This window comes from Microtus pennsylvanicus, chromosome 12 (genome assembly GCF_037038515.1).
Source record: "Microtus pennsylvanicus isolate mMicPen1 chromosome 12, mMicPen1.hap1, whole genome shotgun sequence".
In the NCBI taxonomy this organism is placed as follows: Eukaryota; Metazoa; Chordata; class Mammalia; order Rodentia; family Cricetidae; genus Microtus; species Microtus pennsylvanicus.
The window spans coordinates 62,953,538-62,972,798 of NC_134590.1; the positions used below are offsets into that span (position 1 = coordinate 62,953,538).

At 39.9% G+C, this 19,261-nt stretch overlaps 1 protein-coding gene across 1 annotated transcript in view; it reads left to right on the forward strand.

Moving 5' to 3' along the window:
• The window catches only part of Poln (DNA polymerase nu), a 151,520-nt gene that overhangs the window by 18,520 nt on the left and 113,739 nt on the right, over window positions 1-19,261 (forward strand). Inside the window, exons 3-6 of the mRNA XM_075943934.1 lie at window positions 4,956-5,035; window positions 7,421-7,921; window positions 10,307-10,497; window positions 13,646-13,758. Coding sequence (XP_075800049.1) covers window positions 4,956-5,035; window positions 7,421-7,921; window positions 10,307-10,497; window positions 13,646-13,758 — 885 coding nt within the window. The remainder of the gene's footprint in view (window positions 1-4,955; window positions 5,036-7,420; window positions 7,922-10,306; window positions 10,498-13,645; window positions 13,759-19,261) is intronic.

The window sequence follows — 19,261 nt, forward strand, 5'->3', positions numbered from 1 at the left end:
TGTTGGTTATATAGGCTGCAATAGGAGGTGGGGCCCAGATTAAAGGTGAATCTTTCCACCTCAAAAGATCTGGATTAAAGATATATGTCTGCACCACAAAAGATTCAGGTTAAAAGTGTATTTTTCCACTTCAAATGTTTAATTAAAAAAATTTAATTTTAAAAATCCAATTCAGTTCAATTTAAAAAATGTTTAATTTAATTTAACTTCAAAGTTGTACCCAGCTGCTTGAGTTCTAGTCAATTCCAGATGTAGTCAAGTTGGTAACCAAGAACAGCCACTACAAGTCCACCCCTTGTCAACTTGACACAATTGCATCTCCTTATGTCATGCTTAATTTCCAAATGAAAACAACCAGCTCGTAATCACCCCTAACATGATATAATTATCCCATGCACAACTGCAAGCACATTATATATTTAACCAGGTCATAATTATGCCTAATTTGATATAACTATCCCTCATATAACCACAAATTATGAATTTTAGAATGGGTGGCAATATCACCTGAGGGAACGTTCTCAAACTTAAATATGATAACCACTTATGTTCTCTTAATTGATGTTACAGCCCGTGATAAAGAAACTGGGGAAAGACAGAACAAATATCTGTACAAACACATTCTTAACAGAATATGACAAACATGTCAATTTTAATCCTCATTTCTGCTTACGTGACCTTAGCTGATATTTATAGCTACCTTTCTCTGTTATCCACTCAGTATTTTTCCACCCTCAGCAAGCTCCTCATCAGGTCTTGGCTCTTTTCCTAGACGAGTGATCCATATCTTCATTCTTGGAGGGTCTGTGTCCTTTGCTGCCCTGCCTGGATTAGGCTGTTATAGTTTCCCATTAACTTTAGTCACAAGACATGGTGGCACCAAGAGATTCCCTAAAGTATCTCCTGCATTCCAGATGTAATCTTTCTTACCACCATTGTGGAGAAACAATCCAGTTTCCCCTTTGTAATCTGAATCAACCATTCCTCCCAACACTGTTATTCCTTTCTTATCCTATTCGTTTAAGGGCATCAGAAACTCAAAGTGGCCAGGGGGAAGTATTGAGCTTTCAGATCAATGGAATTTTTGTTGTGTCTCCTGGAAGGAGCACTGGCCCTTTGGAAACCAAAATTTCTAGGCCAACAGAACTTATGTTCAAGGGAACACTCATCAACAGATGAGAAAAGGAAATGTATATGCACACAGTAGTCTTACTTAGTCAGAATGAACTGCCATTTGCAAGGAAATGATGAAACTGGAAATTATATTAAGTTGAAGAAGTCAGACTCAAACAAACATTTTCTATTTAATCTTGTGTTCATAATACAATTTTTTAAGGGAAGGCTTTGGGAAGAGGTGTGGGAACCAGAGTAGGTTGAGATGGAAGATGAGTGAATTATCAAAGTACAATTTGAATAAAGGGTGAAAACCAAATGGTTCTAAAAGTGGTTCCGGAGGTTTTGGAGTCCAGATATACAAAGAACCCAGAAGCCCTTTCCATATAACTAATCAATGCCCAGGCTGCCTGGACGGCTGAAGATCCAGGCCCTACTGTCTTCTGCTTGAAAGCAGTGCCAGGGCTAAAACAGCATGCCTCTTTATTTTGTTATACTTAAGGGATATCTAAAAGTAAACCCAATGTCTATTTTTCTCTTAAAATGTTTTACATATTCACACATTTTATCTGAAACTTTTAGAGTGTATATGTACTGTTAAAGTATAAGTTTCTTATAGTATAACTTTCTTCTCTTTCTCCTTCCTAGTCTAGCTGAACTGGGCTTATTAAGGGGAGTATTTTCATCCACTCAGGATAGAAATCACATAGTAATTTGAACAGGGAATGTTTAGATCTTTATTGACTAGATGGGTTTTAGCCACCAAGACATATAAAGAGAACTGAAAGATCTAAGTAACAGAAGGAGAGAAGCTACCTCCCCCACCCACAAAGCTGGAGTAGCGTGCTGATAAAGGAAAGGTGTCCGTCTCCTGGCAGTGTTCCTCCAGCACCCTCTGCTGACTAAGTTTAGCATTGTGCCAAGTGTTTGCAGGGTCAGCAATATATAAGCAGTAAGGGAAGTAACGAAGTTCACATTCACTTAGGATGGACAACATAAAACATCTTATAGCTGGGTGGAGGTGGCTCACGCCTTTAATCCTAGCACTCAGGAGACAGAGGCAGGCGGATCACTGTGAGTTCATGGCCAGACTGGTCTATGGACAGCCAAGGCTACACAAAGAAACCTTATCTTGAAAAAAAAAAAGTGTTCATTATCAGAGGTCCTGCTGTTTAACGGGTAGAAAATAAACCCTAAATGATTTAGAAGCCTTAGGGGATGTAGTAGGGTACCCCCTTGTACGTAACAAACAAATTACAGCATTTTACTCCTACCACCCAGAGGAAATGACCCAGAACCTGAACCTTATGGAAAATTTTCAAAGAATAAGGGTATATATATACCACATTTGTGAATGTGTTCTATCTCATACAGTGAATGATACAAAAGTCACCTGCTTTATGTAGGACCTAAAGTAGACAGGGTTCCAATGAAGTCCAGGCAGTGAAGCAAGTATCCCAGTCATAATGCATTACCAACCCAACAGACCTTCTGGTATTAGAGGTGGGGGAAAAATAGGTGTGTGGTTTTTAGGGTCTTAAGAGAATCATAATTCAGATTCCAAGAACATGAAGCAAGGCTATATCATCATCATCATCAGAGAATCATACATCTTTTAAAAGAGTAAAATTAAACTAAAAATGCCTCCCCCCCCCCCCGCCATGCTACTAGCTCCTCGTGGAAATGGAGCTTGAGAATATCCAACTAACCTTGAATTCCAAACTGCCAAACATTGTCCTGTTCTGTCAGAGCATCAAGAGGGCCTGCAGCAATCTATTGTATACTGGAAATGGTTTATTTGGTTTGGTTATAAGTAGGCAAGTAGGCACAACTGGCTGCCTGGTTTCAGACCTGCATGGCTTGGCTTATAATGTGTTGTCTCAACGTGAAAAATTAAAAAAAAACAGAAAATGGACTGCAGATGCACCATATTCCAGTTCATGCACCCCGACCTGGGTGACATGTTGAAGACATGTTGAAGATAAATCCAAAAGATAAAATTTTGGGTGATTTACTTGCCTATCCACATTGTATGAATGGGGAAACCAAGGTTAGAGAACTTTCAACCTATGGACAAATGTTGGCCAGTCCGGAATAAGAACAGTCAGAGGTCTGGCACTGGGAGTTCTTGAGGCAAGGCATATGACTAGATCCATTGTATGGTCTTAAAGTATTTCCTACATATGACCATCTACCATAGGCTGCAACCAACAGCCATACTATTAGAATGACTTGGCCAATTGGCACTTACCACCTTCTATATCATGCTGTCCCAGTGCTAACACATGGTTGCTTTGACTTTAGTAACCATAGGACTTGGGTTAGCCCATTAGGCATTGGCCCACTAACAAGCACTGGTTTAGCTGTTTTTCTGTCAGATGTTCAACTTTGCAACAACAGAGACTGAGCTTAGATTCCCCAATGGCATTATCTTTTATGAGTAGTCACTTGGTGGCAGGTTGACAACACTGAACTCTCCATGTTCTGAAAGGTAGAGTAATGGTTTTTTTCTCTTAGTATCTCATTGTGTGGCCAAGGCTGGCCTTTCTCAGGTGATCTTTCTACCTTAGCCTCCTAAGCTACTGGACCACAGATATATGTTACTATGCCTACCTTTGCAGTGACTTATCTGAGCCAAATCAATACAGGGTCCAAGCATGGGCTCACCTTTTCCATTCTTAGTGCCTCCGTCTGCTCCATTTCCCATGAGTGCTCTGGGAACCTTGGAAGAACAAATGAGCAAGTGGGCCCATGTACACAGAAACATCTGTCAAAGTAGCTGTGGGCACAGATGTCTAAATTGCACTGCTTGGGACTGAGTCTTGTTCTGCTCCTTACTGCACAGCTCGGGTTAATTAGCTAGTTAATCTGTTTCTGTGTGAGTGCACACGTGTGCGCACGTGGAGGCCATATGTTCTCAGGAGCCAGATATTTGTCTTTTTTTAAAGTAGGGTCTCTCACTGGGATCTGGGACCCACCTTAGACTTGACTAGATGGCTAATGAGACCCAGGGACCCTGTTTCCTCACTAACCAGCTCTGGAACTATAAGCTTGCATCATACCTAGCTTTTTATATGAGTTCTGGAGATCAAACTGTGAGGTCTTCATTCTTGATCAGCAAGCATTTTACAAACAGCCATTTACACAGCCCTCCAGCCCAGGATTATTAAAATTAAAATCTAATTTAGGTATTTGTATCAGTGATATTTTCCTGAACTCCTTCCTGATTATTCTATGGCAGTATTATTCAGTGTAATAATTTCCTCAAACGCTTAGTACTTATGTCTCCAAAATGTCAACTTTGGGTTTTCAAAATAAAATATTCAAGTGTGCATGCCTTTAATCTCAGCACTTGGGAGGCAGATGCAGGCAGATCTCTGTGAGTTCGAGGTCTACAGAGCTAGTTCTGGGACTGCCAAAACTACACAAAGAAACCTTGTTGCAAAAAATAAAAAAAATTCAAATGTAAACTTCAAGTAATCACAAATAAGCATTTCATAGTTATATAGACATGTCCTCTGTTAATTTGAAGACACTTTATGTAACAAATTACTACAATAGTCTTATGTATTTTGCTTGTACTGATAGTGGCTAAATAACATAATGAATCATTTTCAATGGTTAGCTAATTCTATAATATTTTATTTTGTTTTGTTTGTGACAGGGTCTATATGCAACCCTGGCTCTTCTAGATCTGCCTATGCTGCCTATGTAGATTAGACAGGCTTTGAAACCACAGGCTCTACCTGCCTCTGCTCCCAAAGTGCTGGGATTACAGTCATATACCACCATTCCTAGTTCAATTTATTTTTCAATGTTCAATTTTTTGTTTGTTTTTTAAGCTTTGAAAGTGACCAAAAAATCCAGTGTTCATTATTCAGTATTAGCTGAACATGAGAGGACTCAATCACCAGAAACAAAGGTAAATCTTTGCAAATATGAGTAATTCTAAACAGAGGATCCTCATTTGTTAACAAATATTTAATAAGCATCCTGGTATATGCTAAAACTGCAGATACAATGCTTTAAAACCGTTCTTATTCTGGTAGCACGTGGTTTAATTTGGACAGGTGGTGAGGAGGATGGAACATCCCACACATCTGCTCCATGTGTGCATTAAGTGCTGCTGTGATAGCTATTAGTTTCATGTTCTCTGAGACCAAGAGAAGGAATATTTAGCCAAGCTCTGTGCACTTTTCGTTTCTGGGTAGTGGGGGCAGGACGCTGAAGCAGGTTATCTTCTGAAGCATGAAAATTGTTTCTGTGTTGAAATGTAATGGATCATTAGAGGTTGGCCAAACTGAAGACCCCAGCTTCAGAGAGGAGGGGAAGGGTACTGAGCGTTTTTAAGGAAGAAGATCTTGAAACTTTTCTGAGCTGACCAGTTTGGGCTATACAGGAAGAAGAGGTCATGTCTCTGAAGGCCTTGTTTAGGAAACAGTGGTGGAGGTCGCCTCACGGCGGAGAGAATGGACTCCAGTGCAAACTACTTGTTCAGGTTCTAACCTAAGTTTTTGTTTGGTTGGCTTATTTTGGTTTTTGCTATTTTTTCTTTTTAAAAGACAGGGTTTCTCTATGCGGCTGTGACTGTCCTTAAACTTGCTATGTAAACTAGGCTGGTCTTGAACTCAAAAAGATCCACCTGCCTCTGCCTCCCAAGTGCTGGGATTAAAGGCATGTGCCACCATGTACTGGCATTCTATTTTTTATGCTATTTATTTATTCATTTATTTATTGAGAAGGTCTCATGATGTAGCCCTGGCTGGCATGAAGCTCACTATTGTAGACTGGACTGACTCAAACTCATGAAGACTTGCCTGTTTCTGCCTCCTAGGTGCTGGAATTATAGGCATACAGTGCTATATCTAGCAAAAACTATTTTAAAGTTTTATTGCATTTTTATTTAGTTTTGTTTGGGAAAATGCACATGCCATGGAGTACATGTGGAGATCAGAGGACATCTTGCAGAAGTTGGATTATTTTCCACCATGCGGCTGCCAGGGATCTAACTTAGCTCTCTAGGCTTAGTGGCAAGTGAGACATCTTGCCAGCCCCCAACCTAATTTAAAATTAAGCTCCCTGTAGTAAAGTAGAGATAATTTCAGGACCTATTTCTGATACTACTGGCTGATTATTTGGCCCTAGGCTTTTAAAAAAGTTTTATACGTCCTGAAATATTTTAAAGTTGAAATTTAAAACATTCACCATAAGTTTCTAAAGTTGCAAAGAACACTATTCTAGTATATTGTTAATATTGACATTTTAAAAACTGTCATAAAATTTAAAATACTTCCACTGTGATTCAAATAACGTACACTCTGGCAATTTGATATCCACTGTCACCCTTTAAAAAACACATGAGCAAGATCTTCAATAGTCTGAAATCTTATTGAATTTCTTTTCTTGAATACTCCTCCACAGAATTTTTAACTAATATAATTTTATGACTAAAAGTCTGTTCTTGGAACCATAAAATATTTCTCTTTAGTAAAAGTATAAGTATAAATGTTAAATTTTCTGTGGTACATGACCAACTATTAACACATTTTCTTTCTTTCTTTCTTTCTTTCTTTCTTTCTTTCTTTCTTTCTTTCTTTCTTTCTTTCTTTCTTTCTTTAGTGTACAATATTCTGTCTATGTGTATGCCTGCAGGCCAGACGAGGGCACCAGACCCCATTACAGATGGTTGTGAGCCACCATGTGGTTGCCGGGAATTGAACTCAGGACCTTTGGAAGAGCAGGCAATGCTCCGAACCTCTGAGACATCTCTCCAGCCCAAGACATTTTCTTTTAAAATAATGTTAATGTGCAGTTGTCCAAACCAAGAGATAAATTATAATTTGGAAACAAACATTAAAACACAAAGCACCATTGTAAACAAATCTAATGAAATGGGTGGAGATTCTATTCTCCAAGTAGATTTTATAATTTTGTTTTCTTTATGGCCTCTACTTGGAGTTGTAAATTACAGGCCTCACTCTTGTTCATTGTCTTCTGAGATGAATGACTTCTAGCACAGGGGCTTAGAGGAAGCATTCTGAGCTAACTCCAGGATCCAGCTGTACAGTCTAGAAAGACTCTGTCTAGCTTTGCTGGAAAATGTGGTTCTAGGATAGAGGTGGTTCAATGAGTGGTAGAACATCTGTTCAGCAAACACCACAGAAGAAGAAAAGAGAAAGATCATAGATTATGTGAAACTTGTGTCCTCTCATTATCTCTGGTAAACTGTATCAGAAATTCACTTGGTTGATAGACATGTCTTGTGAATACATGCTGTGATAAAATATTTTTCCCTCTTTTTCTGCAGAACCCTAAGTCATTAATAACCCAGTCACCAAGAGGGCCCATCCAGTTCTCTCCTCAGTCCTCTACGACTCAGCTCACAGGTCATCTCTCTCTTGGTCAAGTGGAGAACAGCACCGCCTCATTGCCTCTTTCCAGTTGTTTAATTCCACAGAGTGATCAGGAAGCACCAGTCTTTCAAAGAATGAAGTATACAAGAAAGCACTTCCTAGAGGAAAATATGGCTAAAGAAGATGAGAGAAGATTAAATCTTAAAAGAAAATTTATTACATGTAGCAATTCCCCAGAAAAAGCAAGTAAACAGATAACACTGGAAGAAGGTAGTGATGGGGCTGAAACCTGGCTAACCTCTGAGGACAGGACAGTGTTTGAAAAACAGCTTTGTGATGTTAGATATTTGGATGATTTGGCAAAAGTCCAGCTGATGGATGTGCTCAAGCAGGCAGAAGCCCTGGCTGTGACACTGGTGTTTAAGGATGGCTCTACACAGCTCAGAGTCAACCAGGTTAGTAAATAGCAGTCACATGCTGTGGCACTAGCACTTGACAGACTGGGGCAGGAGGATAACTTGAACTCTGGATTTTGGGATCAGCCTGGGAAACACAGTGAGACCTCATTTCAAAACAAATCCTCTTTCTGATTTTGATAGGAGAGCTAGAAATAAGATTTTAAGCCTTGCCACCCTTGCTTTGGTAAGTGATTCTGACAATGTAGGGTTCCTGTCAGTTCTAAGCTACCGACAAACTGTTCCATTCCACCTTCTACCAGTAATGCGCGAGGCTGTCAAATTCTCCACCTGCTGGAAAGTATCTGTCTTCTTATTTTAGCCATTCTTGTGAGTATTTTGTTGTACTTCCGGAGTGGTTTGCTCAACAGTGATGACACTGAGCATTTTATGCACTTATTGCTCTTCATGTATCTTCTTTGGTGAAATCCAAGGGGGTTTTTTTTTTGCCTATTTTTTAACTAGTTTATGATTTTTTTCTATTTTGGATATGTAAGAGATCTTTATAAGTTTTTATGTGATTCAATTCTCTTGGGCGATATGTGGTTTTCAGTTTCCCCAGTCTGGGGATTCACATTTCAAATTTCTTGAGCGTATCTTTTCAAAAGAAAAAACCATAAATCTAAAATCTTGTGGTTTTCTTATTACATTCAGAATGTTTGGGACTTGAGATGGTTCAGTGGGCAAGAGCACTTGCTTTGCCAGCATGTGGGACTGAGTTCAAATCCCCAGCTGTCACAGAGTAAGCAGGGCACAGCTTTGCATGAATGTAATCTCAGAATTAGGAGACAGAGATAAGACTGGTCATTCAGTTCAGTGAGAGACCCTATCTCAAAGCAGTAACAAAAAGGCTAATTGAAGAAAAGATACCTTGCATTCTGCTCTTACCTCCACATAAAAACTACACATTCATGTGCATGCAATTCTCCCACCCCTAGCTAAGGAACTATTAATAGTTGGTGGCTACTGAGGGAAGAAAAGGCACTTTTCTTTCAAGGTGTGGACCCTGATAGGCTGACCATACTCTGATAGATGGTCCACACCCATGAGTATATGGACAACACATATTGGACTCAGTGTGTTATAAAAATAAAAAACAGAACAGGATAGATGGGAAATGAAATGAAAGTGGGTCTAGGAGGAGCTAGGGGAATGGGTGGGTGAGTATGATCAAAATATAAGGTATGCATGTATGAAATTCTCAAACAATTAGTAAAAACATTTAAAAAGAAAAGCCGGCCAGTGGTGGCACACACCTTTAATTTGGGAGGCAGAGGCAGGCCGATCTCTGTGAGTTTGAGGCCAGCCTCCTGTACAGAGGACTGTTTCACAGAGAAAAACGAGCAAAGAAAAAAAAAGAAAGGAAGGAAGGAAGGAAGGAAGGAAGGAAGGAAGGAGGGAAGGAAGGAAGAAAAGAAAAGAAAAGCAGGCAGCTTATAAAGCTGCATGGCTGTGACTCTAAGAAACTGTACTAGGAGGAGGGAATTCTGGGAAGAAAAGTACACTATCTCTTTAAAAGGATAATTATTCCTTCTATGTATTTAGCATAGCTTAAGCTGAACCTGCCTTCCAGAGAGAAGGTCCCTTGCCAGGTGATTGATTTACTGACCCAATTGTGTTGACTCTTGTTTTGTCTAGTTTGGAATGTTACTCTAGCCAAGGAAATAGTTTCCCCTCTGGGTCTCCACAGAGCCCTGATCAAGGCCTTTGTAACACTCCTTTGTCTGAAAGAAAGAATCATTTAGTATTCAGACAAGGGACCAGAACCCCCCTCCCCCCCCAACACTTGGATTTCTGTTTGTGAAAGGTATCTTATTTAGTAGATAATATTATCAGGTGAGACCTGGGTGTGATAGTACATGCCTATAATCCTCACTCAGGTTAAGGCAGGAAGAGCAGGAGTTCTAGCCAGCCTGGGCTACATAGATGACCCTCTGCCTAAAAGGAAAAGTCAGTTCGGGTAGGGGAGATGACTCTGTAGATAAAGTGCTTGCTGTTCAAGCATAAAGACGTGCGTGTGGGTCCCCAGAACCTATATAAAGCTGGATACTATTGCACGTATTAGTAACCCCAGGGCTCCTATGGTAAGATAAGAGGCAAATACAAGAGAATCAATCACCTAAAGCTCAGGGGCCAGTTAGCCTGGCATACACAGTTGCAAGCAGCTAGAGACCCTGTCTCAAACAAGGTGAAAAATGAAGATCAATACCTGTTTGTCTTCTAACATCCACATATGTGCTATGGTATTTCTGGACCTGAATTTAACATGCACTTGCAGAGATTTTTTTTAAGTATTATAGATGTTACTCCTTTGTCTTATAGCTTACTCTCATAAAGCAATATATCTGTTTAATTTTGTGACTTTATATTACTTTGTCTTCACAGACTTTAACTTGTCCTGTTAGAGGAATTGTACTATTACTAAAAACCCATGTAGACAGTAGCCCTCTGATTTCCCCAGCCCAAGGTAGTGCTCTGGGAGAGGACTCCACATCTGCAGATCACTGTATCTACATACATACCGAGCACTGCTCTTTCTGGGGCCCCAACAGAGAGGCACATAGTCTATTTGTCAGGTAAGAAATCTTTATTGCTTACATTAAATGTAAGGCTTTCCAAGCTCTCCTCCCCCAGAGTTTCCAGAATGGATGGTCCATCCTGATGCCAAGAGAACCTGTTTCAGTATTGTAATAACTTTGCAATGAGATGTTAGGGGGAAACCTCATTCTGAAAACCCACTTCCACTACCAGGGTTCCAGGTGGTTTTCACTAGTGTTCTAGTTCCCTCCTGTACAGTATAAATTATCACTGCCTGAAAACACCAAGTTGTCTTCAGTATCACTAAGGATAATGTCTGTCTGAAGATGTGTGTTTGTGTCACAAACAGTCTTGCTGATATAGACTTGGGTCCCAGGGAGGCTGTTTTGGGGTGGTAGACCCTTAAGAGAAGAGACTCAGCAGGTGATCGGTAGGTCATGGGGGATCCTCCCTCTTGAATGGACTAGTGCTGGTCTTTCAAGAGCGAACTTTCACACTAGTGGGCTGTTGTGAGGTAAGGCCACCATGTGATTGGCCCCTTCTGTCCTTGGCTGGTTCCCTTTCTGTCTGTCCATCATGCTGTGATGCTTCAAGGGGCCTCTGACCAAGCCAGTGCCATGCTTTTTAGACTTTGCTTCTGCAATTGTGAACCAAATGGACTTTATTTAATTGTGCCTAACATGATAGTGGCTTTTCTGTCTTTTTAATTTTCTTTACATTTATTTTTATTTTATTTTATTTTTTTTTTTGGTTTTTCGAGACAGGGTTTCTCTGTGATTTTGGAGCCTGTCCTGGAACTAGCTCTGTAGACCAGGCTGGTCTCGAACTCACAGAGATCCGCCTGCCTCTGCCTCCCGAGTGCTGGGATTAAAGGCGTGCGCCACCATCGCCCGGCTTCTTTACATTTATTAAAGTTTTTTGTGAAGAACTTTTCTTCATCAACTAGACTTTGTTCAACTTATCACATCTTTACTCATGTGTTATTTTATTGGATTAAACAATATTCTAGCCCAGCAGTATGTACAATCTCCATCTTCACATTTCTCTATAATGCCTGTCACCACCACCATTCATAAATATTGTTTATTTTATTTATTGTATGTTCACTACTAAGCTTGCTGACAGTTAGGGCAGGATTTTTTTTCTTCTCTTTCATGATCCTACACTCAGAAGCACTGCCACAGAACAAATGAATATTTATACAGCATCATTTTGAAGTATGTTAAATTCTAGGAAAAATAGTCCCTTATGTACTATAAAACTAGAATAATAGCCCCAAATCTATAGTAGTATATCTAGGATTCAAAATGAACTTAAATAATACTTTATGATTATATACATAAATATGTTTTAAGAAATTTTGCATATATAGTGTATATAAGTGTTTGCATGTGTTGACATGTTTATACACATGCACATGTATGTTTGTGTGTGTTTTATTTTATTGAGACAAGATCTCTTGCTGAATTTGGAGCTTGTCTGTCCTAACTAATCTAGTTAGCCAGCTTGCCATGGGAATTGCTACCTTCCAAGTTCTGGGATTACAGGCAGGCCACAAAGTATTTACATGGGTTCTGGGGATATGTCATAGTTAGCTTCAGTTGTCAACTTGACACAAACCTAGAGTTACCTTGGAAGAGGGAACCTCAACTCGAGTATTGCATTGATCAGCTTGGAATTGAACCATGTCTGTAAGGCATTTTCTTAATTGCTAATTGATATAAGAGGGGCCAGCCTACTATAGATGGCACCATCTCTGAGCAGGTGGGTCTGGGCTGTAGAAGAAAGATATCTGAACATGAGTCTAGGTGCAAGCCAGCATGCAATTATTCCTCTATGGTCTCTGCTTCAGTTTCTGCCCCCAGGTTCCTGCCTTGACTTTCCTTGATGATAAACTATAACCTCTAAAATTAAATAAACCCTTTTCTCCCCAAGTTACTTCTGGCTATGGTATTTGATCAAAGCAACAGAAAGCAAACTAGAACAGAATTTGAACTCAGATCACCATGCATGCTTGTGTGGCAGGTACTTTTTCCACTGAGCCACCTCCCAGCCCACAAGAAACCCTTCTGCTGTTTGTCTTATCAAGACTGACTTCAGCCAGCCTGAGAGTCTCCCTAGGAGAAGGCAGTGTAGCTGCTAGAGCTCTTCATCCTGGATCTGTGTTTCAACATGTGTCAGGGAGGTCCTCACACCCCATTTTTCCATTATTCCTCACTTCTTCCTTCCCTTCCCTCCCAAGTCTAAGCCAAGAACCAGTTTTGTTGGCACTTTGACCTCCCTACCATCTTAGCCTCCTGTCCTAACAAAGTCAGACCGTGAAACTTTCAAAACACTATACAGTGCTGTCAATGGAGCCACACAAGCAAAACCCAACTACACACCACCCAGTGTGCTTGCTCACTGAACTTGTGGTTTCTTCATCCCTTGTTCCATCAAAGAGCTCTTTGGATGTAGTATTGCATTCTGCCATGAAGAGGAACTTACGGCTTGTTGGTTTAGGGTTTATCTCCTAGCAGTAGCAAGATATAATATCAGAAACCAACCTTAACACCTATTAGATATGACATCTCTGAACTCAAGTCCCTTCATCTGCATACCGGATGGAGCGCCTGCCTTGTAGCACTGTGAAAGTTTTAGTGCAGTAACCTTGTGAAATGTTAGCTTGGTACCTGGACACATCTGATAAGTGCTAACTGTTACCCCACATCCAGAAGCTCAGGAAGTGATGGAAGAATGCTGTAGTTCATCACAAGTGGGTCCTTCTCTGATAGGTGTGTGGATAGGCTGCTTGCCTACAACAGTCCTCGAGCAGGTTGCACAAGTTCTGGAAGGAGAAGAGTAAACAGGAAGGAACATATGCCATACCCAGCGGCATGGGTAGAAGTGGCACAGAGAATGGCAGAAGGAAAGACCTGGCATACTGAGAGGTAGAATATTTGGAAGAGCCTGGGCCAGGTCCAGTGTGTGTACTCTGCGTAAGAGCTTCAGGAGTAGAAGCTTTGCTCAGAGATAAGCCCTGAGTAATGCCCACTTCACAGGATTCTTTAGCTAATGAGGTGTATATGTATGTGTGTGTGTGTGTGTGTATGTGTGTGTTGTATAAGGATAGTTAGTTATTTAATATCATAGTATTTTCCCAAGATTTGAATTATTGTCTAAATTGATGAATTTTTCCTTGTCTAGGAACATGCTGTTTTGGACACTTAGATGTAAATGCCCCATTGTTTGTTTTAATGCCAAGGACTTTGTGAGAACAGTACTGCAGCTCCTTGGTGAAGATGATAGTTGGAAGCATGGTAAGCCACCATTCTCATTATCCCGAAGATTTAGAAAGGTCGCCAGGCCATCATGCAACAGGGCTCCTGGCCTCACAGACACTGTTTCTTCACCTGCCAAAAGCAGAAAAAGGCACATCCCCTCCTGTGTGGTTTATATTCCTTTGGTGACCTAAGTGGGAAAGGATGATCCATCAAGCACAGTCACAATGGGCTTTGTTATTACCTCCAGTATCTATAGATGCAAAAATTAAACTTCAACACAGAAAGCATCAAACAAGGCGGGGTGTTTATTATCTTTAAGAGAGTAGGGAGTAGCTGGGCATGGTGATGTATGCCTTTAATCTAGGTACTTAGTAAACAGAGGCCAGCAGGTCTCTGAGTTCAAGACCAGCTTGGTCTACAGAGCAAGTTCCAGGACAGCCAGGGCTACAAAGAAACTCTGTCTCAAAACAAAAAAAAAAAACAAAAAAAAAAACAAAACCAAAGAGACAGAGAGTAGGGGAAAAAACTTGAGTTTTGACTGTAAAATGTTTTCCAAGTTATCTGAGTTTTGAAATATTCACAATAAAGTGTTGAGAAAAATTACTGTAATAAATTTCTAACACACAAAATTACTCACCATAGTCTGATCAAGATTTGACATCTGACTGATTTTTTTTCTTCATTTTCAAACCACCAGCTCCTTAGACTTTTGTAACAAATCTCAAATAACACAAGGTTAAGCGCTAATATTTCAATTGTACGAGCATCCTAAGTTCGAGGCAATTGCATCACCTTCCCCAGTGTGAGCAGTAATCTTTCTGCATTACTAGCTATCCTGACAGTATTCCAGCTCCCACACTTGTCCTGTGACACTTTTGTTTGTTTTTTTGTGATGGTAGAAGTTGTTGATTGTCATTGTCTAGGTTCCTTAATTGCAACCTGGCAAGATCCAAAATCCATTTTTTTCCTTTTTCCATTTTCATGTGTGTATGTTTGAATGTATAGAGGCGTACACGTGTGGACTGCATGTGGAAACCTGAAGTTGATGCTGGGAATTATCTTTAATTGGTCTTTTACCTTATCCACTAAGGTCTCAGTCAGATCCAGAGCTGGCAGATGTGACAGTCTTACTATCCAGCTTACTCTGGGAACCCCATCTCTTGCCTTCTGAAGCTGGAATTAGAGGCATGCTACCACACATATCTGACATTTACATGGGTCTGAGAATTTGAGCTCTGGTTCTCAGGGCTGAAAGGCAAGCACTTTGGCCACTGAACTGTCATCCAAGTCCATTTTCCTCATTCATTAACTAGACTAGTTCTGTAGAGAGGATCCCTTCGTCCTCTGCTTAAGTGAACTTGAGAGGAAACACCTAGATGGAAATTTGGCTATTTCTCTTTACTTATGTCTTCAAGATAATGACTTGTTCCACAGAGTAATTATATCGAGCAAAGTTTGATAAAAAAATATTTTAAACAATGGTCATTGTGAACATGTAGGTTAGTTTTATTGCTTATTTAATTATTAGTATATTTAAATAAGATAGACTTATATATGTACATTACTACAGTAATGACTGTAGTGCAGGGCAGGAAGTGCTCAGGGTAAGTATATAGCAGCTCAAAGTCCTTCAAGTCAAGAAAGGTCAATATTATAAACCATCGAAGATATGTGTGTTAGAACAAAACATACCTATTAGGTTGAAATAAATGCTGGAGAGAAGAAAAGGTAAATCTGTATGGTCACTATGGAGAGCACTATGGACAGACCTAAAAAACTAAAAATAGGGATTTGTCCTGTCTGACTTCTGTTTGTCAGTTACAAAAGTTTATAGGGATTAGCATCCAGAACATTAGGTACTGTCCAATTTCCCAAGGTCTTTTCAAAAGATTTTTCTGTAGAACTCTTACCTTTGGAACATCAGAGATCAGTCAGTGTTACCCGACAGTGTCATGTGAAGTCAAACATTGCTGTCCTGAGGGCACAAGCATCCAAAATGAAAGTTCCAAATATGTTCTACATCAGTTGTCTTGGCCGTAATCTGGAGAAGTCTTGATACTGAGTGCTGTGATAAATATAAATCTCTCAGACTAGTATAATAACTTAAGAATGCCAGGCAATCTGACATTTAGTGTGATGTGATCCAAGATTATAGTTTATTTAAAGATCAGTACCTTTTGTTTTTAGTTGTCTCATAGGACTATCTTAGGTCAGGAAATACCATTCTGCCTGGCCTACACTACCTGCTTACTTTGATACAGTGACAGGATACTGTGTGGGTTCAGCTAACTACTACCCTTATTCCTTGACTAAGGAGGCATGATTTTTTGACCATGATGAAGCATTATGGGTGGTCTGGGAGGTAGGAGATAGAGGGGAAAGTAGAAAAGAAGACCTATCACCTATAATGTCTGAAAATCCCATGTCAGGAGAGGACAGTTGAGGGGAAAGAAAAATGGACATGGGACGAAGTTTCTGACTTTACTGAGAGATTCATGTTCCAAGTGAGCTTGAACTCCCTATCCTTTCCCAGCTGCTTGGATTCCAGTTCTTTGATGTGATTACCATATCAACCAGCCATGCAGGACCTGGGTGTATTGAGCCAACTTCCCACAAGGTGGATGGATATTCTTGAAGAGGGCTAGAGAGATGGCTCAGCAGATAAAGTGCTTACTGTGTGAGTGTGAACACTGAGGTTTGGGTCCCTAGTGCCCATGTAAATGTTGAGTAGGTGTTATGGTATGTCTACCATTCCAGTATACTCAGAAGGTAGAGACAGGACCTCTGGAACAAGCTGGGCAGCTAGAGAGCCATACTGAGGAACTATGGGTTCAACTGAGAGACCTTGCCTCAATAAATAAGATGGAGCCAGGTGGTGGCGGTGCAGGCATGCCTTTAATCCCAGCACTAGGGAGGCAGAGACAGATGGATCTCTGTCAGTTTGGCCAGCCTGCTCTACAAAGTGAGTTCCAGAACAGGCTCCAGAGCTACACAGAGAAACCCTGTCTTGGAAAAATAAATAAATAAATAAATAAATAAATAAATAAATAAATAAATAAGATGGAGAATCCCTGAGGAAGACTCCTGGCATCAGCCACAGACTTCTACATATATGCACCTGCACCTGCACTCACATACTCACATGTGCACACACACACACACACACACACACACACACAGACATGAACAGGCACACACAGACCACACATACAGATACATACGAAAAGAAAAAAGAAAAATTTTTTCCCTCTTAGTCACAAAGTCTTATATTTTTCCGTGGTAAGTTAGACCTGACAGGTCACTAGCTCAGAAATTTGAAAATGACTGGAAAAATCATTTAAATCAAGACTTTATAACAATAATCAAACAATTATTTAGGGCATATGTGATATTAACACATTTTATATATATATTTAAGTGTGACTGTTTTTTTCTATTAATTACATGGCATAAATCTTTCATCCTAACTTAATACATTTTTTAAAAAAATTATTGAGCAATAATAGTTATAGGGGTACTTAGTTCTGTAATTTGATAGGCTAGCAAAAAGTATTAGTCATTGGAAAATTAACCTTTTGGGGGCTATTTATTTTTATTTGATTTTTTTCATATAATATATTTTGATTATATTTCCCCTCAAGATCTTCCCCCACTGCCTTACTTACTCTCTCTCTCTCTCTCTTTCAAAAAAAAAAAACCTTCCACAAAACACATAATGAAAATCATAACAAAACATATAAGATAAAAAACTGCAAAACAAAATGAAACAAAAAAGTTCACAAAACACATGGACTTTGTTTTTATTAGCTCATTACTCTTACCCATAAGGCTTGCCCTAGAATGTGATGGATCTACCCAGTGACAATCCGTTGTAGAAAATTGATTCACTCTTTGCCAGCAGGTATCAGCTGCAGACAGCTTCTTGGTTAGGATGGGACCCTGTGTCCACTTCCCCTTCTCAGTGCTAGGATACTGTCTGGATTGAATCTGTGCAAGCCCTGTGCATACTGCCACAACCTATGAATTCATGTGTGTGTAAGTCCAGTTGTATCTGTAACACAGTTTCTTTGGAGTTTTTCCTCACCTTTGGTTCTGCCTGTCTTTCTGATTCCTCTTATACATAGATAGATCCCTGAGCCCTTGAGGAGAGGGGCTTGATGAAGATGTTCCATTTAGGATTGAGTGCCCCAAAGTCTCTCATTCTCTGCACATTGTCCAATTGTGGCTCTCTCTGATAATTTCCATCTGTTGCATGAAGATGCTTCTCTGAGTAGTGTTTAGTGAGAGAGTGATCTATGGATATATCAATATGCTATTAGGAGTCATTTTATTGCCGCATTCCTTTAGCAGAATAACAGGTCTCTCACTAGTCCCATGGCCTATCCAGTTTCCAGCAGTTGGCACTTTATCAGTGTCAGGTTGGGTTCCATCTCATGGGATGGACCTTAAATCCAATAAAAAGTGGTTGGTTACTCTCATAACTTTTGTGCCACTATTGTACCAGAACAGCTTATGGGCGGGTTATTGGGCAGTAGTAGTGCACATCTTTAATCCTAGCATATGGGAGGCAGAAGCAAGACATAGCTCTGTGAGTGTGAGGCCAGCCTGGCCTACAAAGTGAATTCCAGGACAGCCAGAGCTGTTACACAGAGAAACCCCGTCTTTAAAAAAAGAAAAAGAAATCTAGTTGGGACATTGTCTCCCTCATTATACGATGATTCCATTTAGAGTGTGTGTGTGTGTATGTGTGTGTGTGTAAGCTTCTATGGAGGTAGGTTTCTCTGTGGCTTTTCAGAGGCATTTATTGTTAGTTGTCCCTCTCAGATTTCCTCCTTTACCCTGATCTCCCATCCTCCTTCCCATTTAATCTTCTGCTCTAGCTTCCTCTCTGACTCCCCATAATACTATATTCTATTTTCCCTTACTTGGAAGATCCTCTCCATCCCCCTGGTCCCTTACTAGATACTTAACCTCTGTGGTTATTTAAATTTAGAACACATATCAAAGGCTTTAAAGTTTAATATTCACATATATGAGAAACATGTAATAGTTATCTATTTTGCGTCTGGGTTACCTCACTCAGGATTTTTTTTCTTTAGTTCCATCCGTTTACTTGTAGAAAAAAATCTTTTTTTTTCTTAACAGCTGAATAATATTCCATTGTGTAAATATAACACACTTTCATTATCCATCTATCAGTTGATGGACATCTGGGTTATTTCCCATTTCTGGCTATTATGAATAGACCAGCAGTGAACATGACTGAGCAAGTATCTCTGTAGTAAAATGTAGAGTCCTTTGGGTGTATGCCCAGGAGTGGCATAACTGGATCTTGAGATAGAAATCTTCCTAGCTTCCTGAGGAAACTTCCTGCTTATTTCCACAGTGGCTGTACAATTTGTGCGCCCACAGCAATGATTAAGTTTTCTCCTTTGCCGGGACCCTTTCCAGCATATGCTCTCATTTGCTTTATTGATATTGGACATTCTGACTTGGATAAAATGAAATTTCAAAGGAGTTTTAATTTGCATTTCTGTAA